This window comes from Sinocyclocheilus grahami, unplaced genomic scaffold, assembly GCF_001515645.1.
Source record: "Sinocyclocheilus grahami isolate Dianchi unplaced genomic scaffold, SAMN03320097.WGS_v1.1 scaffold254.1, whole genome shotgun sequence".
Lineage (NCBI taxonomy): Eukaryota > Metazoa > Chordata > Actinopteri > Cypriniformes > Cyprinidae > Sinocyclocheilus > Sinocyclocheilus grahami.
The window spans coordinates 976,159-1,000,077 of NW_015505433.1; the positions used below are offsets into that span (position 1 = coordinate 976,159).

The 23,919-nt window shown below is 38.0% G+C and overlaps 1 protein-coding gene across 12 annotated transcripts in view; it reads right to left on the bottom strand.

Moving 5' to 3' along the window:
• LOC107598707 (protein scribble homolog) overlaps nucleotides 1-23,919 on the bottom strand; it is a 125,861-nt gene that overhangs the window by 26,838 nt on the left and 75,104 nt on the right. For 9 of the 12 annotated variants that reach the window (XM_016290099.1, XM_016290097.1, XM_016290100.1 and 6 more), the window contains exons 2-20: nucleotides 19,039-19,156; nucleotides 18,419-18,497; nucleotides 18,030-18,119; nucleotides 17,155-17,211; nucleotides 16,974-17,037; nucleotides 16,610-16,684; nucleotides 16,237-16,381; nucleotides 15,331-15,449; nucleotides 14,721-14,920; nucleotides 14,403-14,569; nucleotides 13,948-14,078; nucleotides 13,719-13,847; nucleotides 11,755-11,922; nucleotides 10,951-11,364; nucleotides 8,552-8,614; nucleotides 5,429-5,518; nucleotides 5,237-5,314; nucleotides 4,808-5,137; nucleotides 3,268-3,348 (exon numbers count right to left, since the gene is read on the bottom strand). In XM_016290099.1, coding sequence (XP_016145585.1) covers nucleotides 3,268-3,348; nucleotides 4,808-5,137; nucleotides 5,237-5,314; nucleotides 5,429-5,518; nucleotides 8,552-8,614; nucleotides 10,951-11,364; nucleotides 11,755-11,922; nucleotides 13,719-13,847; nucleotides 13,948-14,078; nucleotides 14,403-14,569; nucleotides 14,721-14,920; nucleotides 15,331-15,449; nucleotides 16,237-16,381; nucleotides 16,610-16,684; nucleotides 16,974-17,037; nucleotides 17,155-17,211; nucleotides 18,030-18,119; nucleotides 18,419-18,497; nucleotides 19,039-19,156 — 2,598 coding nt within the window. The remainder of the gene's footprint in view (nucleotides 1-3,267; nucleotides 3,349-4,807; nucleotides 5,138-5,236; nucleotides 5,315-5,428; nucleotides 5,519-8,551; nucleotides 8,615-10,950; nucleotides 11,365-11,754; nucleotides 11,923-13,718; nucleotides 13,848-13,947; nucleotides 14,079-14,402; nucleotides 14,570-14,720; nucleotides 14,921-15,330; nucleotides 15,450-16,236; nucleotides 16,382-16,609; nucleotides 16,685-16,973; nucleotides 17,038-17,154; nucleotides 17,212-18,029; nucleotides 18,120-18,418; nucleotides 18,498-19,038; nucleotides 19,157-23,919) is intronic. The other 3 variants (XM_016290098.1, XM_016290109.1, XM_016290102.1) reach the window with 2 other exon arrangements.

Sequence of the window (23,919 nt, forward strand, 5' to 3'; positions counted from 1 at the left end):
CTTAAATAATATGAAATATGTTGCGTGCCTTATTCTGTGTAAGAAGCCACATCATCTCACAGAAGGATTTATTTCAAACACTCGACTGACATTATGAAGTGAGTTTGGAGTAAATATATGTTATTAAATGTGGTATTTTCACATGCTTTCAGATGGAGCAGCATTTACTTCACAGAGCCGTAGTTCACTGAGAAGCTATGCAAACAGCTGTCATTATCAAGAACGATTTCTTCGATTTCATAATCGCGCAATAAAATCGTCTGCGATTTTTTTGTGTAACTTGTCAGTGACCTACGGCTATGTGTAGTAAATTCTGCTCCATCTGAAAGCACGTGATGATGATTTCCTGCTGATTACAGAACCGGCATTACTATCAAAATGCGCATGACAATCGCATTCGATTAATTGTGCAGCCCTATGGAACAGTGTTGTAAATACAACTTAACCACTGATTTCTCGTTGTGTCCTCTTTTGGAAGGCTAAACAAAGAAGTTTCGCTTTCACAATGAAACACAGCGTCTCACAGCTTTCTTTGCATGAACATTTGGGCGGTGTTATGCAAATCTTCCCACACAGCGAAGTAGACATGTGGGGGCGTGTTTAAACGAGGCGTTTTAGGAGGGCGTGGACCAGTCTTAACTTTTATAAAGAATATCTCTTTAGGTTTGAGACTTTAGTCTTTGCAACTTTAGGGATCTTATCTTTTCACGAACAGCTTTTAACACTCCAAAGAGAAAGGAAAACTTGAAATTGCATTATATGACCCCTTTAAATGTATTCCAGATATATCTCATGTACCTTGATTAGAGGACCTAGCACTCATAAAAACTGAGCTTAGTCCAAGACAAATTACAATTATAAAATGCACTTTAAAAGTTCTATTACAGCTGTACTAGAGCAATACAACACCTTATAAAAATGCCATGTAAACACTTTAGTCTCACTGAAATAGTATCAGCATCTTAACATGTTAATCAAATTACAAAAGGCGTCGAGATTATGCCCTGGCTCTAAAAGACAGTTTACATGCAATCTGCATTTAATCCTTCAAATATTTGATTATTCATCATGTCATCTATACCTGGACAAATAGAGACTGTAACCTGACTACATAAAACCTGCCAGAACTCCATTGTAACTTTGTATATAAAAGTACTAACTGATTCATCACATTAGCCTTAAATACTACCCTTTAATTATGATCTGGCTCATGTCTTGAACACGAGGTGTTGAAACTGTGGCCTAATGCTACTGCATTTTCACAAAAACTGCATAACATTTGAGATTCTCTTAACAAAGCCAAAGGATGTTGCCTAACCTGTCCTGCTTCCCATCTGAGGGAAGACTATTCTTGATTTCTGGTTACTTTGTTTAGCAGTAAGAAGTTCCACCATGGTGACAAACAGAGGTCAGCACTGACCATTCAGTACCGGCGCTTACCACAGGGTGACAGAACGGCAGCTGCTATGGTAATGCATGCAGTTACCATGACAGCATGCCCACAGAACAAGTCAAAAACCTCCCATCACCACACCCAACACCAAGCAGGCAAGAAGTGTGTTAGTGAAAACCCATGCAAGGACAGAGGGAGAAGCAGCAAAATCTTGAAATAAAGAGAAGGCTCCAGGGAGACAAAACAGTTGGGATTATAATTGTTATAATGCGGAGTTATAATACAAGCAAGTTCACTAGGAGAGAAGTTCACAATTACACACTGACATCATTTCATGGTGCAAAGCAGAAAGGTTATTAAGTGCAGCAGCACAGTAAAATAGCAGAAGACTATTTTGCTGCACTCTGCAAAGTGTAGGGACACATTGAACCGATGCCAAAGAACTAGCGCTGAGGAAAGCTGACTGTTGAGTTGCGAGGGAAGTCGGGGCCTAATGGTTAGAGAGGCGGACTCGTAACCCAAAGGTTGCGGGTTTGAGTCTCGTACCGGCAGGGATTGTAGGTGGGGGGAGTGAATGTACAGCGCTCTCTCCCACCTTCAATACCACGACTGAGGTGCCCTTGAGCAAGGCACCGAACCCCCAACTGCTCCCCGGGCGCCGCAGCATAAATGGCTGCCCACTTCTCCGGGTGTGTGTTCACGGTGTGTGTGTTCACTGCTGTGTGTGTGCACTTTGGATGGGTTAAATGCAGAGCACTAATTCGGAGTATGGGTCACCATACTTGGCCACATGTCACGTCAGGTTTTTTTTTTTTTTTTTGTTGCATCGCCTGCATTGGGGCAAAAAAGTTGCACTAGAACACATTGGACAGACCACAGCCAACGGCCAACTAGCATTGTACGCTCTGCGCCTGCGTGAGAGAACATAACTCTACCATACCAGGAGGCATCCGACTACAGCCAACGGTACGGAACACACCGAAAAAACTAAAGTGACCGATGCTCAAAAACCACCCTACATTGCCCGACGGCTGACTGTCAGCTTGGGGTGTCCCAGGCTTAAAACTAACTCACCCATGCAGTGAGCTGGATATTAATGGCTAAATATTATTAGGTTTCTCACAATGCACAGTGACTTTATCAGATCTAATACCCAGGGGGGAAAAATTATTATTAAAGGTATAGCTGACACACAAATGTAAATGTTATTATTTACTCACACCCACACCTGTATGACTTTATTTTGTAGAACACAAAATTAAACGTGTCAATGTTCATGGTATTTTTTTTTCCTGATAATGAAAGAGAATGGTGTCTGTTAAACTCTAAAAGGGACAGTTTGTGTGCTAAATTCGGAAACCATACAATAGCTTTGTGAGAAGAACAGACTGAAATCAAGTCATATTCATGCTCGTATACAGATCTAGTGCATCACAATTAGTTATGAGACCCAAAAACCTATGATTTTTGGGATCATTATGGTTAAACCTGCTACGACATGTCTCTATGTGCCACATTTTAATATACAGGAATATGAAAGATTTGAGAGCCGTGTCAATGAGTCTCTCTCTCACTAAGCTATCATATAGTTTCAGAAGATTTAGAAAGTAGTCCAAGATTGTATGGATTTCTTTCATGGCACTGTTTGACATTTTTGGAGCTTGACAGACCCTGGTAACTATTCATGTTTTGTATGGAAAACAAGTTGTCAAAAATGTGCTAAATGTCTCCTTTTGCGTTCCAAGGAACAAATTCTGACAGATTTTTTAAATGTCATGAAGGTGAGAAAATGATAACATAACTATCCTTTTAACCCTAAATTAAGTTAACTACATTAACTAGAGAGAGACTGTATGAGAGATGGATGGACTCACTGATATGACCCTGTCTCCCACGTGCAGGATATTGTCTCTGTGAGCAGCTCCTCCTTCAGCAATACGAGAGATGAAGATTCCCTGTGAGAAAGTAGAAAAACACAGTCAATGATAATCTCATCTCAATACAAGCTTGTGAAGGAATTCTTCTATGCACAACAACGATGCATTTATTTGACCAAAAATACAGTAAAAAATCAATATGAAATATTATTACTGTTAAATATAACCGTTTTCTAAAATACTACATCTTAAAATGCAATTTATTGCTACGTTGGCAAAGCTCAATTTTCAGCATTCAGTCTTCGGTGTCACATGATCCTTCAGATATCATTCTAAAATGCTGAACAATATAATAATATAATATAATATAATATATAATTTCCTTACTATTATCAATGTTGAAAACAGTTGTTGTGTGTTGTATTTTTGTAGAAAGAGACATTTTTATTAGGATTCTTTGAAGAATTCTTTGCTTTGCTGACACTTTAGATCAATATAACGCACCATGAATTAATGTTTTTCAGTTCTCACTTCATTAACAATCTTTTCACAAGAATCATATTAAAAGTAGAGTCCTAAGAGGAGTTTCACAAAGAATCAAAAAACGGGTAATACTCTTGTAGTGTAACAACCATAATATCACTTGCAGTGCTATATTAGCTGGGGACATGAGCTGGCTTACACAGAGTGCAGTGCTCCTGTTCAGCTGTGTTAAGAGCTAGTCAGTATGCTGGTGTAACATGCTGCAATGCCACAAGCCTCTAAAGCAGAAATTATCCTGCTGACCTTAGCTTACAATGACCTACCTTGCTTTTAACAGCCCATTACATAGAGTTATTTAAAACTCTAAAAATGTAATTCAGACTTTGTAGTATTAAAAGAACAAACTATTTACAACCGTGAAGGCCACTTGATTCTTCAAAGACAACTCTGATAACAGTTTAACAGATTGTCCTCAAACAGCCTTTGTCAGCACTTTCACAGTATGTTCTCTAGAAGTGTGATCAGAACATTTCATGCCGAAGACTGAAGACATGCCGAAGCAGCAAACAGACCAGCAGACAACTCAGTGAGATCTACTTGTTAGTAAAAACACACGCAAATGTTAAGGAGGAGGACAAAAACAGGACTTACAATTACTCAGCATAGTGTGTGTGCATGTGCTAATGTTTGACTGTGTCTCCTTCGTGAAAGTGGTGCAAAAATGTGTGGCAGTATGGTGCGTGTCTGCAGTGGAGATCCAAAAATACTTCATCCCCTGCCATCCTATAATCTACAGGCCCTATCAGATGTCAGTTCCTGTAATTCTAATCATTGCAGCCTCGGTCAGCCATCCTAGAGGTGCTGAGGAAAGTCACGCAGAAGCTTAAGCTTGCATATGCTTCTGTTAAATGTTAAACAAATGGAGAGAATGGATGACATGTCCTGACTTCCGTAAACCACACCAAACAACCTGACACTGAGGCAATGAACACACCATGAAATATTCACTACAAGGCAAGTCACGGGTGCATATGCAAGAGCGTCTTGTGCTTACTGTGTCTCCTACTCGGTACAGGGTTGACCCTTTCCCTCCAGCAATGCTGAACCCTAAACCTTTATCGTTGCGGACCAGACAAGTGGCTAGTTGCAGCGCAGGACCAGTGCTGACAGCAGGTGAGGCAGAGTCCAGGAGGAAAGGCAGCCCACTGGACCGTCTCTCCCGGGGGAAATAATCATCTTCTGGTCTCAATGGCGTGGTGGTGACGGCGTTCTCTGGTTCAACCATGCGTTCCCTCAGAACGGTCATAACCAAGGCTGCCCCCGAGTTGCGCAAGGCCTCGACAGCTGTGTGATGCTCCGCTCCGTGCAGGTCTACTCCGTTCACCTGAGACCAGACGAATACAAAAATGGATGATTAAAAGCAGCATGAATTACTGGTTTTGTATGGTGCAACTCAAAAGAGAAAATGATAACAGATGTTCACCTCAAGAAGTTTGTCTCCCACTTTGACTCCAGCACGAGCAGCAGGGCCCTCTTCTGACACTCTAGAGATGAAAATACCCTGAAAAGGACATTATCAGTACATTAAAACAACCAACACACTCACACACACACTCACACACGCAAAAGCATTTATCAAAACTCATCTATTGCGTGAAAGCTCATTGAAATGTACCTCGTCATCACCCTTATAGGGCGTAGATCCTTTCCCCCCTGCTATGCTGATGCCTAACCCACCGGTCTGTCTCAGGATAGACAGGGTCAGCTACAGATGAAGCAGAGAGATCAGAAATTCACAGATAAATGCAGAACAAAATACTTCAAAGCATTTGCTATAATATGCGTGGCTTGACTCACAAAACAACAACAAAAAAGTTTTCATGCAGTGCATGCTGGTTTAGAAAGGAAATATTTATAATATGAATGACTGCATCTGTGTTCAGACAGATCAAATATATTGTCCCAACCAGTAGCCTTCTTTCCTTGATATATGCATTGCATTCATTTACATACTTTAAAAATTGAGCTCAAATGTATGGATCATTGGACAACCTGTTCATATTCAGACATACATTTAAAAACCAAGTTGAAAGATAACACAGAAGCACACAACCTCTGTTGATAAGAGAAGCCCTCGATATTTGCAAGTTGGATCAGCCTGACTGCTTGTCTATTTATTAAGCAGTTTGGGATTGTGACACTAAGTGGTTTACTCAAATCTTTTCAATCTTCGGAGTGAAAAATTCAACACTACAGGATTATAAAACGAACTGTGAATGTGAATTGTACACGATGCAAAGTTAAGGCAGGTTTTAGGAATACACCAGACGACTACAACTTTGTAAATGGTTAGTTACACAGAAAAACTGGGCATCTTAGACTTAACTGAGTGCAAAAAAAAACACATAAATAAATAAAAATAAGCAAATAAATAAATTAAATCAGAGTCTTTTGTCATTTTCAAATCTGCAGACTGGTTTTGTCTTTTTACAACTAGCACTGACTTGTCCAGACTGTAAATCAGGGCAAAAAGTTAGGCAGAAGTAGTGTAGTGTATTCCAGCCTTTACTCACCCTGGACAGTTTATACGTACAGACACCATATAGTCTATACAAAATGTACACTGATATAATCTATACAGAAAGTTAGTTTACATGCACATCTTTTATGTTCATGTTCAACAGGTCATGTAAGGAATCAATGAATGGCAATTAGACAATTTCATTATGAGTCTAATGTGATGAATTAGTAAGAAAGATAATTTTCTTTTAATGTTTTTGGATTCTTTGATGGATAGAATGCTCAAAAGAACAGCATGTATTTGAATTAGAATTTTTTTGTAACAGTATAAATGTCCTTTTACTGACTTCAAACAATAGTGTACATAAAATTCTTAACACCCAACCCTAACAAGAAAGTTGCTCCATGAATCAGTGAAAGACAGCTGGTTGCACAAAATCGAGTCAAATTCTTACCACTTTTCACATATAACATTATACATCTGATCAAACAGTCAAAAGTCTGAAGAATCAAGGAGAGGAGGCCAGCGCTGCTGGGACAGGACACCAAGGATCTGTTTGATTAATGCAGACTACATAAAGAACACATGCTCAAGTTTGAACATCACCGGTCTCAAAACTTGTAGTGGTTCAAAGTTTTGTAGATTAATGGCAAAAGACTCCACATCTAGTTCACTGTTATTGAACATTGTACTGTAACAGATTCATGGCCTAAAAAAGGAGGCTGAAGCCAATTCAATTCATTCTTATTTGTCCTTTTTTTGATAAAGACATAAAAAGATAACAGGAAAATTTATTAAAAAATAAATAATATCAACAATACAACTGAGGACAGTTTAATCACAACTTAACATCTGTATTGACTGATTAATTGAGTGCACACATCACCAAATAGTCTCAGCATGACATACCAATGATCACAAAATGAATGGGAGGGGTGGTGAATTTTTTTGTGGGATGGACTAGATGTGGTTGATTCTACAGCAGCAGCAGCCATGCAAAGTGGGTAGATGCGGAAAAACAAAACTCCAGTGAGGAAGAGAGAACGATGTTCTTGGTCAATGAAATCTTTAGAGATGTACAGCCATTTGTGTATCTAATATAAATTAATTCTCAGCTTCAGACATACTAAATAAAGTGGAAAGTAATCTTATTTGGTCTAATGCTATGGCTGATGGCCACTTATCTTACAGTGGCACTGGGTCAGAAATTATTTAAAAAAAATAATAGTACTAACCATTCATTCAAATACAAAAATGTATAAAAATGTAGGACATGGATTGGTGTATTCAAATAGTAAAACATTACTGACTTCTGCATGATTGTGTGATAGAGCTCAGAGAGGGTATCAACATTTTTGTGTTGAAATTAGTTGCATGGCTGACAATATCAATGGAAACATATTGCACAATGGGAAATTTATAGTATTCACATATTTTTATATTGCACTGTGAAAAAGAAAAACAGGGTTTGAGGGTTTGCTTTTGGAGAATGAAAAATCTCACTCCATCTGGTTCATGTGCAACTATAGGATGATTGATTTTAGGTGATTCCGGAACATCCGTCATACGGACTTTTATTTTAAGTAACAAATGTAAATTTCATTTGGAAATTTAATTATGGAACAACTCATTTTATGGGTCTTGTTCATTTCAATAAGACAAAACAGAGACACTTGTAATACGATGCAGCAAAAGATAAATCAATGTTTCCACTAGCACACGTGTACTCCTTGCTCCTAAGTGGCAGAACCTGACAGAGGGGTAGGTGGTGGAAAAGAGGGAAGAAAAACAGGAGGCAGACAGTAACAGAACCTAGTTTGGAGAAAAGCATGGTAAAGGATCCATAGACTTACACTAAGTTCATTACCGCAAAACTGTTTATTTGTTTTTACAAACTAAAGAACAAGGCAAAATTATTTTCTGTGATAAATGACAGAATGCCACAGATGCAGTTGACTGAGCTTAACTTTATTTTATTGTTTAAGTACTCAACCCAGAACATTCCTTTAATCTTCAGCTAACAGCTGCACCATGACCATTTTGTTCTCCAAACACTAAGATCCATTACAGCTGTGATTTATAGATAAATGTTAGTCAGCATTTCCCTAGCCATCCGGTGTGGATTAATGAAGGAATTTTGTGGGTCGTGATTCCCTGAACTGTAGGTGAACGATGAGTGAGTGAATGAATGAATGATCGAAAAAGAGAGAGAGAGAGAGAGAGAGAGAGAGCGAGGAAGAGAGCGGGAGTTTGGGCAGAAAGAGAGTAGGTACAGACCTCTTCCTCCTCAATTCGAGCAGGCTCAATCAGCAGATTATTGACTTGATCAAATGACACCCCCTGTTAGGACAGGAACCAGCGAGAGGGCATGCAGATTAGTCAGGCCAAAAAAAAAAACAGAAGCTTTATGACTGGAAATTAAATTAAATCGAACAAACATTCACACAGCTGACTGAATGACAGGCATACCTCCAAACACACACACACACACACACACACACACACACACACACACAGTAAGACGGGGCGCTTCCAAAACCACCACATATAGCAAACAACACTAACCTACACACTTAATGAGCTGCAAATGCATAGCAGGCGACAACAGAAGAATCATTAATGATTAGAAAAGCACTGATTATACATCAAAAACTAGTCCTGTGTCACAAGTGTAATATCTTCCGATTCAATTTGATTAGTCATTTTCAAAAAACATTTGATCATTTTTTTTGTATTGCTGCTTTAAAACAACATAGCACTGCTCAGTTCTCAGACTGCATTTAGCAAGTAGATTCAGCTCATGAAATGAACAGCTATTATCTGGAAAAGCTTGCTATTCATATTTGTACAAAAACATATTGCAATTCTGAAAAAGGTAATTTTACAGTCATCACACTTTACAAAGGCAGTTTAAAATGTTTAGCATTTTTTTACATTTAGGCTTGATAGGGAAAAAAAAAACTGTCTGGATTAAACAACCCAAGTTACAGGTTGTCAATATTAACCCCAGACAAATCACTCATTTGTCAATGCTATAAAACAAAGAAATAAAGCAATTACCCACATCCACATAAATGCCAATATTCACACAGGAACAGCAAACTACTTTTTTTTCAAACTGAAAACATGCACACACAAGCCCTGAGCAAGCATTCCTCAGCCACTCGTCCATTCAGTCATGGAGACCACACACACACACACCTCAGAATTCCTAACCCCGGTTAAAATATTTTGTACCAGATATATACAAAACTTGGCTTCAAAAGTTAATTTTACATATATAGCTTAATTAAAACACATTTAAGAAGTCAGTGAAAGATCGCAACGCATTCTGTTGCATATTTGTAGGAAACAAATTTTACATATATAGCTTAATTAAAACACATTTAAGAAGTCAGTGAAAGATCGCAACGCATTCTGTTGCATATTTGTAGGAAACAAATTTTCTCACTCTTTTTTTTTGTTTGCTACCCATAAAACCCCTAAAGGGTTCATGCAATCTTTCTGGTTAAATGCTTAGATTATGTATTTTAAAGACCAGTGAGAGTCTTCATATTTCTACACAATAATAATAATAATAGAAAAAACATAGTTGAATATTTAATTGATGTAAAGCTCAGGTATAATTTAAAATGATCAGCACACAGACAGTTGTGGAAAGGTGGGCAAAGAGGGTAGTGTGCACTACTTCCCCCAGGCAGCAGAGACAGCAAATGATGATGAGAAGCAAGAGCAGTGCTCAATGGGGGGATTCAAGCTGTGGAGGAGGAGCTAAACATAGCCAAAGTGTGGGACAAAACAAGGAGAAGCTTTTTCATTGAGGTTCTGTCCTTTCAATCAGACCAAAGGCAGAGGTCATCGTAAAACAAGCATCATTCAGGCAAAACAGTCTACGATATCCTTGGCATACTTTGCATGCTCCCAATATTCATTCCAATGGCATGATGGCTCTGATACAGATAAAATGATTGAAATAGCTGCATTTGAACAAATATTGTTGCAGAGGGGTCTAAAAGTGTGAGACTGCAAACTAAAACGAAAGTGGCACAAACCAAAATAACATTCTGAAATGTTCTGATAATTTAAGTACAGTACCATTCAAAAGGTCAGGTCAGTAAGGTTTAATGTGTCTTTTGATTAAAAGAGACAGTAGAACGATTTCTAAAAGATCATGTGACAATGAAGACTGGCGCAATGGCTGCTGAAAAAAAATCAGATTTGCCATCACAGGAATAAATTATGCTTTAAAATGTAATAAAATTACAATTTAAGAAATTATTATAATTTAAAATAGTTATTTTAAATGTTAATAATATTTCACAAAAATCCTGTTTTACAGTGTTTTTGATCAAATAAATTCAGCCTCAGTAAGCATAAAAAACTTCTACTAACCCCAAACTTTTGAACAGTTATTGTAACTCAAATCGTTTCTTCTAATAATATTATTTGTAATTAAAAAAATTGTATTATGCTAGTAATACACTAGGGGTCTCAGACTTTTAGCAGTGTAGTTTGTACATCTGGGACTGAAAAAAAGATGTGCACATTATTAAAAAACTCCACATAACAAACCCTCAGACAATATAAACTGATTTCAACAGCGACCTGTCTATACACTTTAAATTAATTAACCAAGCTTTCCCACAGCATTCCTTCTAGAAGTGAACCCTTCTTACCTTCACTGGCTGCAGGGACGAGTTCATCTGACTCAGCCTGCTGTCTTCTAGCTCAGCTGCTTCTAGTCTGTGCTGAAAAGGGGTATTGACCGTTACTCCTCCCTCATCCTCCTCCTCCTCCTCCTCACCATTCCTCTCGTCCTCAGGGGTGTGAGTATTAGGTGAGAAGCCGTCATGACTGAAGCCTTGCAGCAGGGCGGCGACAGTCTCTGGTTTGGGCAGCTTGGTGATCTTGAAGTGCTTTTTGTAGTGTGGTGTGTCTTTACGTATGAGCCGCTGTTTCTCTGCAGGAAAAGGTGGCGTTCGAGAGTACTCATCGCTCCTTTCCGCATCTTCATTGTCTTCTTCATTTTCATCTTCTTCCTCCTCATCACCGCCACGGATGATGGGCTCTTCAGCAAAGTGCACAGTAGGCTGCGAAGGCAAGAAAAATGGTTTCCTGGATTACCAATTCAGTGACAGAACCCTTTATTGCTCAGAACTTTGTAAAACAAATTGCAACATATTCACACAAACCTAAACATTATCTATACCAGGGGTGGCGAACTCCAGTCCTGGAGAGCCACAGCCCTGCAGAGTTCAGCTCCAACCCTAATTAAAACTCACCTGCCTGTAGCTTCCTAATAACCCTTCAGACCTTGATTAGCTTGTTCAGGTGTGTTTGATTAGGGTTGAAGCAAAACTCTGCAGGCCTGCGGCTCTCCAGGACCGACGTTCGCCACCCCTGATCTATACAGTAGCTTGCACATGTACAATAGAGGTCACGGTTACATGCAGGATGTGCTAAACATACGTTATACATACCTCAGTATACTCCACCTCCATCTCATCCAGCTCCTCCTCCTCTTGACCATGTCCATCATTAATCTCCACACCTGTATTGTTGATACCCCGCTTCTCTTCCTGAGAGGCGGTGCTACTGGATGTCTGAGAATCATGACTTTGATTGGACAGCCCACTCAACCGTTTCTCCTGTGAAAAACCATCATACATAATCAATAGAAAAAAACTGAGTTTGTATCTAATATTTAAACAATAATGGTTAAAAAAATCAGTTTGCATGTAATAAAACATTTAATGTATTTCATAATATTTAAATAGCAATATATATATAAAAATAAATGAATAAAATTTTAAATATATATATGTATATACATAGCCACAAGTAGCAAGAACAGAACAGAACTTTCTTAAGCATGCTTTCTTAACATAACCATAGAGGAGTCCAAGCACCAGTGTCTTCTCATGTAGCATTAATTTCATTAATGAAAACTATGACGAAACAAGCTTTTATTCCCATGACTATAACGAGATGACAATAAGGTCAATAAATGATAATTGTGACTATATCAACGTGCAATATCACTGACAATTGACAAGACGGTTGACCCTGAGTAGTCAGCTAAATATCTACAGTGGATCTAAAATATGAATAGTTAATTATAACTAGTTATGGTTAATTATTCATATTTCCTGTCGTTGAGCTAAATTCGCTACACAATAAAAGACTCAAATGTATTAAAAAAAAAAAAAAAAAAACTTTACAAAAATCTCTTTTTATTTTCGTCAAAGAATAAAAAAAAAAGAGACAAAATATTTAGGGATGCACGATATATCGGCCACCATATCGGTATCGGCCAAAATTTTCATATCGGTGCATCCCTAAAAATATTATTGGACTGCTGTACATGCCTCTACTATGCAAGCTTTCATTTTTCATGTCTGATCAGGGCGATAACCACCGTAGACATTGAGGAGGGCTAGTCCCCCCAATAATTAGAAATCGCTAAACCCTTTTCTCAAATATTGCCAATGAGAGAGAGAGAGAGAGAGAGAGAGAGAGAGAGATGAAAGTTACGTGAATGCGCGTTTCTCTTTTTAGAGTAAGTTTACTTCAAAAACAGCGATTTTATCCTCTCGTTGCTGGAAAATATAATGTAGCGATTCAGTATTTAAACTGTTATTAATAAAAGTCATGGGGCAGCATTCACAAGTTTCTTTTCTCCTGGATGTGTGATCTGCGAGATCTCCGATATGTGTGTGTGTGTCTGTGTGTGTGTGTGTGTGTGTGTGTGTATTGTAGGAGCTAGATGACGTATGATGACGTGTGACGACATAATAGTGGTGTCTCAATTCTTAGAGGAATATTTTCACCCCTACCCCTTGACACTCTGTTTCAAGGGACAAGGGGAAGGGGTAGGCGGAGGGGGAGAGGTATAAAATAGAATTGGGATTGGGCCTAAGACAAAATTAACACTAGTCTCACGTGAATGATAAGGTGATGCAATTGAAATGTATCTTTTCAAAATACAATGTGATTTTTATAACAAAGCCCATCTAAGTCAATATTACCTTAAAAGAGACAAAAAACTGTTTTGTCTTCAATTTGTGTGGAGAGCAATATACAGTATTTATTAATGTCTAGAATCTTGATATATTTCCTTGTAAACTAATTAAATAAATACAATAATATATAAAAATATATAAATTACTGTATTTAGTAAGTTGCACCTAAATATAATTCACAATATTTATGAACATTATAAACACATTTTAGTTCCCCATACTCAACAAAAAAAATCTTCAAATGTAGAAGTATAGAGAAGAATAATGAAAAATAAGTGTCAAACTGCATTGGCATTGGTTATAAACTGTAAATTGTATTGTAAAATACAGTTGAATGTCAGTGCACCCTACCATGCATTTATTTCCATTCAAATTGATGGAAACTAAAACAAAAAGCAAAATGTGCCTTTGTTTGAATTTACCTCAGAGTCCGGGGACTCCAGATCCTCATCTGGCTTGGCTGTATAAGCCTCATTTCTTCTGGCTTCAATGACATTCTTCATCACCTTTAACTCATTGGGATGTGGTGTGGCTCTCCTCTGAAGACCCTGCTGGTTCACATATACAGCAAGAGTGTTAGCACATGCACAAAATTTCATGCAAACAGTTGTCCAGAAATCATAAACATCCTGTACGCATTTCCACGTTCACCCTATTCTCTGCCGCAGTCTCCTCATCTTCCTCTTCGTGTTTAGAGTCATCCTGGAACTGAATGACCGATACTCTGTTCAAATTAGTGTCTGTGGGCCAGGTTTCATCGACACTCCTGTCCAGTAGATTCTCTGCAAAGTATATTACAAAATATTGCAATATGATGTGTGTCCTGGATTCAATATGGGTGCAGTCTCAGCCTCAGACAGTACGGGTATGGACCAGCCAGTCCTTTTTGCAGTGACTTTAAATAGACTTTTTCAAACAAAACAAAAAACATTCACAGGCATTCAACCTGTAAAATAATCTGTATATACTTGTACTTTTTTCTAAGCCAGAAGAAGTTGCAATGTGGGGTAGACACAAAAGTCTGGCTATGCAAAGCTGCTTTGGGTGTGACTATAACTTGACTATAGCATGACAACTCCATTCACAAGGACGGTGGAGTGTCTTACCAAGGCTCGATGAGGTTTGCTGAGGCAGCAGGTAGCAGGTGAGAACTTTTTCTCCAGTCCGCTCATCATCCTCTGTCTGGAACTTCAGCATGGGTTGAGACTGGTTCTCTGCCAGCCACATGGCCTTCAGGTTCAGATTGGCCAATGCGAAGGGTAAATTCTGCAACCTGGGACAAGGGATGGAGAAACTTCAGTGCATGAAAAAAACAGCAGGTCACAATTCTTATGGTCACTCTGACCATCCTACATCTAAACCCTTTGATATAGAGACTTTAACATGGTTTCCTCTACAGTCTAGTCTACAGAATGCATTTTCACCTGTTGCCTGCCACGTCCAGCACGTGTAATTCTGTTGCATTGGCGAGCTCAGAAGGTAGTTTTCCCAAACGGTTATCTCTGAGGGAGAGCACGTTCAGGCTGACACAACCTCCCAGTTCTGCTGGCACGCTGCTCAAGCGGTTTCGGTCCACATTCAAGTTGGTCAAATTCTTCAGCTTCCCAAGTGAGCGAGGGAGGGACTGAAAGAGAAAACAGCACAAGGAAGTTTTCACAATGGGCTCTGCTCTGACACGTCTGCTTTCCTCTTGAAATTTGGAAGTGCAGTTCTGCTGTTGAAGTTGTTGGATTCTTTAAGATCCATTTTTACTCATTTGCAAGTCATTTCGGATGAAAGCATCCTTTAAACAAACTAACAAACGCAATGTAAATGATTCCAATGTATAGTTAACCTGTTGACAAATAATTCCCACTACTGTACCATGTATTGTACCATATACCCCAAAAAAAGATATAGTCTAATAAAAACTAGTATAATAAAATCGAAGCATTACATAAAAAAATTTGATAATCCAAAACCAGTGAATTAAAGAAAGTGGAGTAAGCAAATAAAAGCAGTCATAACAGAGATCAGCTGGTGCAGGTTGTGTACCTGGAGAAGGTTCTCAGTCAACATAAGCTCTGTCAGGTTCTCACACTTGCCAATAGAGTCTGTGAGATGCACTAAGCGGTTCTGGTTCACTTTCAGAATGGACAACTTCTTAAGTGAGCCTGTTGAGAAAAACAAATTTCATGGATGCCTTGAGATAAATACAAAAACATCTGTAGTCATATTAAAATGGTTTCAAGATGAACACTGATTAAGGACAGAAACATGATTTGAAATGAAATACACAGTGTACATAAGTGATAGTAGCTGTAAAAAAACACACATTAACCTTAAGCCTGTCATGACAGTGCAGCAATAGGATGACTCAAGTCTACTGACACTAGGGGGCAGTGTTGTGATTTTCTAATCAATAAAAACATTTCTCAGTGGATCAGAATAAACTCAAATCTTAAACATTGACTATGACTATAATGGTTTAAGTTCTAATTTGGACAATTTTACATTACTAAAGGTGTATCTTGCTGTCCTGAAAGAAACCAAATACTGTATTTTAACATATTTAGTTATCACCTGATTGGAACTTTGAAAACAGAGGATTTCAAATCTCCCCCTGGTTAATCACAAGACTCATAAGTCAGAGAAAATTGTAAAGTTTGTAATATAACAGGAACAGCAGGTGCATGTTAAATCACATGTGTAACTAACTAAATACCTACACCCTGTGAGCAAATAAGGTATCAGACTGAATGCAAGTGTGACAATTTTGGTGAGCAAAGGTGTCACCATACTGGTTGATTTTAGACTGGACAGCACATAATTTTCAGTAAGATGATTCAGAGTTTACAGTGAAGGCAGGTCAACATTTTTATTGTAACAGCCATGTCTCTACGCAAAAGCAGGAATAATCTCATATTTATTGATGTTTGTAAGAGGGATATAGAGTTTCACCAATGCTGTCCGGCAAGACTTCCAGGAGGTTCTCAGAGAGCAGCAGGTCTGTGAGGGCGATAAGGCCACTGATCTCTGTGGGAAGCTCTGATAGACGGTTCTCTGACACGTCCAAGCAAACCAGCTGCCGCAGGTTCCCCAGCTCCTGTTAAACACAGAGGTCAACTTTCAGTCAGCTGAAAGTAAATTAAGGCACTCTAGTTTCCACTCCAGTTATCCCCAGAACAGGCACATGGCACATGCATTCAGCTGTGCTGAAGGTAAACAATGTCTGAAAAGGACAACATCTGTATGAATTTGAACTAGATATTTAAAACAATCAAGACAGATGACCAGTATGATAACGAGCTAATCAGAAGCTGTCTGTACTCACAGGAGGTAGTGAGGAGAGCTGGTTTCTGTCCAACCAAAGTTCACGAAGATTGGGCAGTGCCCCAAGTGTGTCAGGCTGAAAAGAAGAAATAAAAAGAAAGCAGATTAAAGACAGGATATGGAAAAAGAGAAATATGACATGAGTCAAATTTTAATTAAAAAAAATAACAATATTAAATGATAAATTAATCAGCAGGCGCTCAGGTGTTGGTTCAGTAAAGGAAATGATAATCAGAGATCCACTGGGGCAAACAGAAATAACAAGCTCTAAATAAACCTGAAAACACGGCATGCATGTGTGTGCATAATCTAATAACTAAAACATCTAAAGTATTCTCAGGACCAAAAAAATGTCTGCTTCTTACCAAAACTTCCAGTACATTGCTTCCCAGATCCAGCTGTTCCAGTTTAACCAGGAAGGAAAGAGAGCTAGAGGATGATCGAGACAGATTTCACATTTAATGTTATTTGCATCCATGTTTTAGGGTGTAAAAAAACATGAACACTGTGGATCTAATAACTGCAGTTTGAGAGGAAAATACTCACGAGGGCAAAGATTTCAGTAGATTCTCCCTCAGCTCTAGAGTCACCAGGTTTGACAAGCTGAGAGGAGAAAAAAAGGAAAAGAGCCAAGACTGAGTGTCAGATGGTGAGTGTGTCGCTCAGTTTGGAAGAGTAAGGGGCTCCCCCATCAGCACAACATTAACAGTGGCCAAAGTCAATGTGTGTGTGTGTGAAATGGAAAGAGACAGTGTGCGTGTCTGTATGTGAATGGGATGCCTGCTTTGTGTGCTAATTACAAAAGTGATGATGAAAATGATAAAAAGACATTTAGATATTCTAAAATAATATGCACAGGTATTCCCCTTTGATTTTATCCATAACTTTGATTACATGTTGCATAAAATTAAGGGTTGCTTTTTGAGGCTATACTACATTAACACGCATATAGTATCATATAAATGACTGACATAAAAGACACATATTATGATGCTTGCTTTTTATATCTATAATTTTAAACTCAACTATTTTCTGAAAGCACATTACAGACTTTATTGTGAATGACTCATCCATGCATAGGTTCATCAAAAGTTTGACCTCGTAATGTTTAATCAAACTGTCGAAAATGAAAACGATGGAATTCTTTTGGACTCTTGGACAACCGATAGACTAAAAGTCACCGTCCTTTAGTTTTTTTCTTTGTGATAATCTTTTACACTCGCGTGTACATCACAATACAGAAGAGAAGACCTGTCGCTACATCCATTTCATTGTGACTAAATGAAAACGTGTAAAAAACATTACATTTTTACATAATACATTTTCTTGTGCGAGGGACAATTTTTTTTTTTACACGTTTTTATTAAAAAAACTAATAATAAAAAAAAAACCTGGAATAGAACGTGTTCATATAGACTTACTTTCCAATGTCATTGGGTAGAGACTGCAGCGACACGTCATTGAGTGATAGGTGAGCCAGTCCTCTGAGCTGTGTGAAGCCATCAGGCAACCTGATGCAACAGTGACAAAAGGAAAATGAGACGCACAATGGAAAAGGTGCTGACTGCCTTTTCCATTGTACTGACTGCACTGCACTGACAGACCCAAACAAAGGGTCTGTTACATTCTCACCTGCTATAAAAATAACATTACAGCATTTTAACAGAACATATGATCATTTGTAAACACTTTTTAGTGTCAGTCTTTCTTCTCCCTTCCCAACCTTTCTACACCTTTCATAATCAAGAAAGTGTCATTTGGTATGAGGCAGAGCTTTGGGTGGATTTGGGGGTTCTTCCAACACACTAACCTGGACAAGGGGTTTCCGCTGAAGTCTGCCATCTCCAAGGCCTGACAGAATTTAATGTTTTCGGGAATCTCAGAAATATCTGAGAGAGAAAGGCACAGTCAGCAAGATATACTGGAGGAGTGTCACGACAAACTGAGCACTTTTTCAGGCTTTTTAATAATGGCTACCAGATGGCCTGGAGGAACGGGAGGAGAGGGTGATTTGACTGTGGTGAGAGTTTTCTGTAAGTGCGCATTTATCTTCCTCTGAGTTATATGGGATCCGAGCCACACATTCAGTACCCAGTGAGAGTCACTTCATTTGCTGAGTTGCAGAATAAAACACTGCATAGTCTAAATACAGAACAACATGTTCAGCATTCCCACAATCAATCCTGAGACTAACAGTGAATGTGCCTCGGGCTGTGTGAGGCACATGAGAAGACAATTGGGTGTTGAAATTGATGTACACTTCTTAAATAGACATGGCTCAAAGAAAAGATTCCAGTGCACTGTGTAAGGAAGCTTTCAAGTGCCACACAAGATGTGTAGGAAAGTGTGTGTAAATATCTCTAGATGGGTGCAGTTTAAAAGCAGCTTTATTTTTCAGCAGCAGGGCACATTTAAGAGAGTTTTACATACCATTTCTGGAGATGTCCATCTCCACCAGGTGCGTGAAGTTGGCAATGTCGGGTGATAATTTTTGAATCTCATTGTCACTGAGGCCCAGCTTTCGCAAATTGTGCAGTCTGAAGAAAGGCTGAAAGAGAAAGGAAGAGTAAGAATTAGACAAAACGCAGTTACATACTGGACAGGTGATGTTGGTAAAGTTATTGCAATCTCCTTATATTGGATATTTATTTGTTTCTGCCCATTTTAGCAACAGTGATAGATTAGAGCGAAGAAAAAAAATTCTGTTGGATGATCATCACCACTCTCTCTTGAAGTGTGCTTCCCTTTTAGGAGCTAATGTCCGCATTTATTGGTTATGGCTTATAAAATAAAAATAATTACAGGTCAACTGGTATTTGTCTTTTTTTGCATAATGACATTATATCTGACTGATTTGTAGAAATCAGGGTGGCTGGTGACAATGAAAAACGTCAAGCACTACTAGATACTGCATGGTTGCACCGACAGATTTACAACAAACAAGGTTATACAATCATTGCTATGTTGCAATTGCAAATAACAGCTTGCCAAAAAATTGAGAAGGCCAATGAAATTCAAGCATTTGCATGCTACTTCAACGAGCCAGATTAGAAACTAATGACCACAGTTCAAATACCTGACAAAAGCTCATCCACACACACTTCTCTAAACAACTAACAATCATGTAAAGTGAAGGCAAACGTGTGTCTGTTTTTGCACGCCATGCTACTCTATCAAGAGCTTGCTTGTTAGTTGGTCAAATTCAGTACATTCCTGCTGCTGTGGCCCTTTATTCCCTCTCCTCTTTTTATGCTGGGCTGAACAGCACCAACAGAGGGCTTACTATGTATTGCCAAGAATAAGGCTGATACTGCAGGATGTGTGTGTGCGCGTTGTGACTCTGAAAAGAAATTCTGATACACTGGTACACAAGGCCAAAACACCGAAACCCTTTGTAAAAAGACAAGATGTAAAATAAGAATAAAGGATGAGAACAGCACATGACTGTGGGAATGTAACTCAAAGCTTGAATAAACCAAACAACGGTTACCACCTCCCTATAAGGCAGTGGGGCCTGCAAGGGGGACCCAGCAGACTTCCTAGGGGCCTCAAGATGACTTACATTATATAAAATTTTGTTAATTGAAATAAAGCTTAAATGACAACTAAAACTAGCTGGCTTCAGCAACTAACTTAAGTGTAAGCTGAAGCACTAAAATTACAAACTGGTAATAAATGACTAAAACTGAACTAAAACTATAACTTAAAATAAATGATTCTAAATGGAAATATAAAAATAAATATAGCTGCAAGCAGCGATGGCGGGCCCAAGCCGTCAATGCAAACGCCACCCCGGTGGCATCAGGAAAACTGTGCCCAGCGGGCACATGCATTTACAGTAACCCTCTGGCAGTCTGGTTTTAAGGGATATGGCAATTAAAGGGTTAATCCAAACCATCAAGTCTGTGAAACACAAATAGAACAATATATAAAACTTTAACACTTTACAATAAGGTTTCAGTTATTAACATTAACTATGTTAATTAACATAAACAATAATTATATAGCATTTATTAATGTTAGGTAATATTCAAAGCTTAAACATTATTACAATTTTGTTTTATCTGTTAACATTAGATAATGCACTGTGAATTAACATGAACATTTTGATTAACTTGACTAACATCAACAAAAATTAATAAATGCTAAGAAAATATATTGTTCATTGTTAGTTCATGTTAGTAAATGCATTTACTAATGTTAACAAATTAGACTTTATTTTAAAGTGTTACCAAAACCTTTAATGATTTATAAGCATTTTTTAACAATTTTATTGATCTATAATATTTGTGAAATATTTTTGCCTTCATTACAGCTTAGTCTTCATCTGTGAGCTGAACTGTTTTACTGTTACATTTATGAGATGATGTAAATTCAGATAAATGTCACGTCACGGGATGTCATAGGTCAGTATCACACGAGTGTAAAATTATTATTTGCAGCACAAAAAATTTATAAGTCCACGTTTATGTATCTTTAGATCTTTTTTATGTTCTAACTAACATAACTATTAAAATAATTAAATAAAATTGTCAGTGCCCTACAAATTAACTGGTGAAAAAAGGATAAGGCCTAAGAGATTTCTTAAGCTGTAATGCATGAAAACAACAACAACAGCTGGTGATTTTCTGGTGATTAAAGAGATGTTTAAAAGTCTCTCTCTCTTTTCTCTCTCTCACCCACCTCTTCACTCACCCCCACTCTCAACCCCCCACTCCCCCTTCCTCACACAGAGGCAGAGTGGCAGAGTGAGATCAGATGTCTGCTAGTTTTTAAATTTTCTGTTGTCCATAGAGCGTTGTAAAGTCATGAAGTTAGCATATTTCCTCAGAATGACCTGTTCTCTTTATGTAAAAAGTTTTGGAGTGTTTGGAAGCTGCACTTTAATAATATAAGACAATTACTTTTTCCTTTTTTACTGTTATTTTAATAAATAGCCACGGCAAAACCGTTCAATCTATCCAAAATCCATCCGCAATTTAAGTTCCTCAATGTTTTAGCATCATGTAGACAAAGTTTGGTGTGTATTAGGGCTGCACGATAAATCGTATGCGATATTTAATGTGCATCTTATCAGTAAAGCCGGTTCTGTAATCAGCGGTAAATCGCCATCATCTGCGTGCTTTCACATTGAGCAGCATTAACTACACAGAGCCGTTGTTCACTGACGAGCTGCGCAAAACCACGTTCATATTTGCGCGATTTTTGTGCAGCTCATCAGTGAACAACGGCTCTGTGTAGTTAATGCTGCTCAATGTGAAAGCACACACGTGATGGAGATTTACCGCTGATTACAGAACCGGCTTTCTGACAAGATGCGCGTTAAATATCGCATGTGATTTATCGTGCAGCCCTAGTGTGTATAGTGTAATTCTCCTCTGAGGAGTATGCATTAATTCACAGCTATATTTTTCCAAAAATCCATATTCAAATCAAAATAGCCGACTTCCTGTTGGTTGTAGCTAATTACTGTAAATTAGAAAGTTGTCCGGCTTGATGAGACTGTAGTTAAAACTAACCCCCCAAGTTTTGTCAAAAGGTGGCGCTATAGAGTGCCTTTTCCACACCCTTTTATGAGCTTTTGGCAGTGTCTATCTATCATTAATACTGATATGTGTGTTGAGTTTCTTGAAATTCTAAGCATGTTATCTGCCTCAAAATCACCAGAAAAGAATATTCAAATTTGACACATTGCCATAGCAACAATATTTTAGATATCAATATCCCCACAACAGTTTTTCATCGGCCGTGTTTTGACAATATTCTGAAGAAGTTTGAAGCAAATCGAGTAAAAACAAGATGCTGAATTCAAAGCATTTTGAAAATGACACTTCCTGCTGCCAGTTGGTGGCACTATAACTTTGACTCCTAATAGTCACATCTACGCGATCGGCATCATACAACGAACAAGCCTCTGAAGTTTGATCAAAATCAGACAATGTGTGCAACAGTTATTAGACACATCCTGTTTCCCATTTCTCGCCATAATGTTGTCGCCTTGCCACGGCCAAACCGTTCGAGATATCAAAAAATCCCTTCGCAATGTAGCGTCCCCAATGTCTTCAGATAATGTTCACCGAGTTTGGTGGCTATCGGTTGGAAATCCTCAGAGGAGTATATATGTGCACCGAGTTTCATATGAATCCGTGCAAGTATGTGTGAGGTATACATCAAGTTTTCTGACTGTGTTCCAGGGGGCGCCGTAGAGTCCCTGTGCCACGCCTGGGTCCCAGCCTTTGTGGCGTCTTAATGGCCGCAGATTCCAACGTATGTGCCAATTTTCAAGAGTTTTTGAGCACGTTAAGGCCCCCAAAAAGCCCCGGATAGTCGAAATAAAAATAAAAATAATAATAATAATAAATATAGCTGCAAGCAGCGATGGCGGGCCCAAGCTGTCAGTGCAAACGCCACCCCGGAGGCATCAGGAGAATGGTGCACAGCGAGCACATGCATTTACACTAACCGTCTGGCAGTCTGGTTTTAAGGGATACGGCAATTAAAGGGTTAATCCAAACCATCAAGACTGTGAAACACACATACACAGAACAATATATAAAACTTTAGTAGCACTTTACAATAAGGTTTCAGTTATTAACATTAACTATATTAATTAACATGAACAATAATTATATAGCATGTATTAATGTCAGTTAATATTCAAAACTTAAACATTAAATAAATTGGCACACTATGAATCATTAGTTAATGATTAGTAAATAGTAAATTCATCCTTTATAAAGCATTGTTCCAACATTAATAGCCATTAGTAATCAGTTTATAAATACAGCTATAAATGTTTTGTTCTTGAGAATATCTATAATGTTTAATAATTGTATTTTCACACTTTATTAATGATCAATTATCATTTCTAAATGAGTAAGTTATTTACAAACCAGTTATTTAGGAGTTCTTAAGATCATTTAGAAAGTGTATGTAAATGATTAATAAACTATTTAAATGTATATTTATAAATCTTATATTTATAAATGTATAAATCTTTTTATTTAAACACATGATAATAGTTGCTCAGTGTGTTAATAAATACTTTATTTACATATTGCTGCTGTAATTCATGATTAGGTCAGGTAGTTATAAAACATTTAGAAGCTGCCAGCCATCTATTTTTGTGAGCTCATCTACAGTGAGGACTGTTTATAACCTATATATTTATATCTAGGCCTAAGAGAGTTCTTAAGCTGTAATGAAAAAAAACAAAAAACAATTACTGATTTTTTTTTCCTGGTGATTAAAGATATGTTTAAAAGTCTCTCTCTCTCTCTCTCTCTCTCGCTTTCACATCCCCACTTTTTT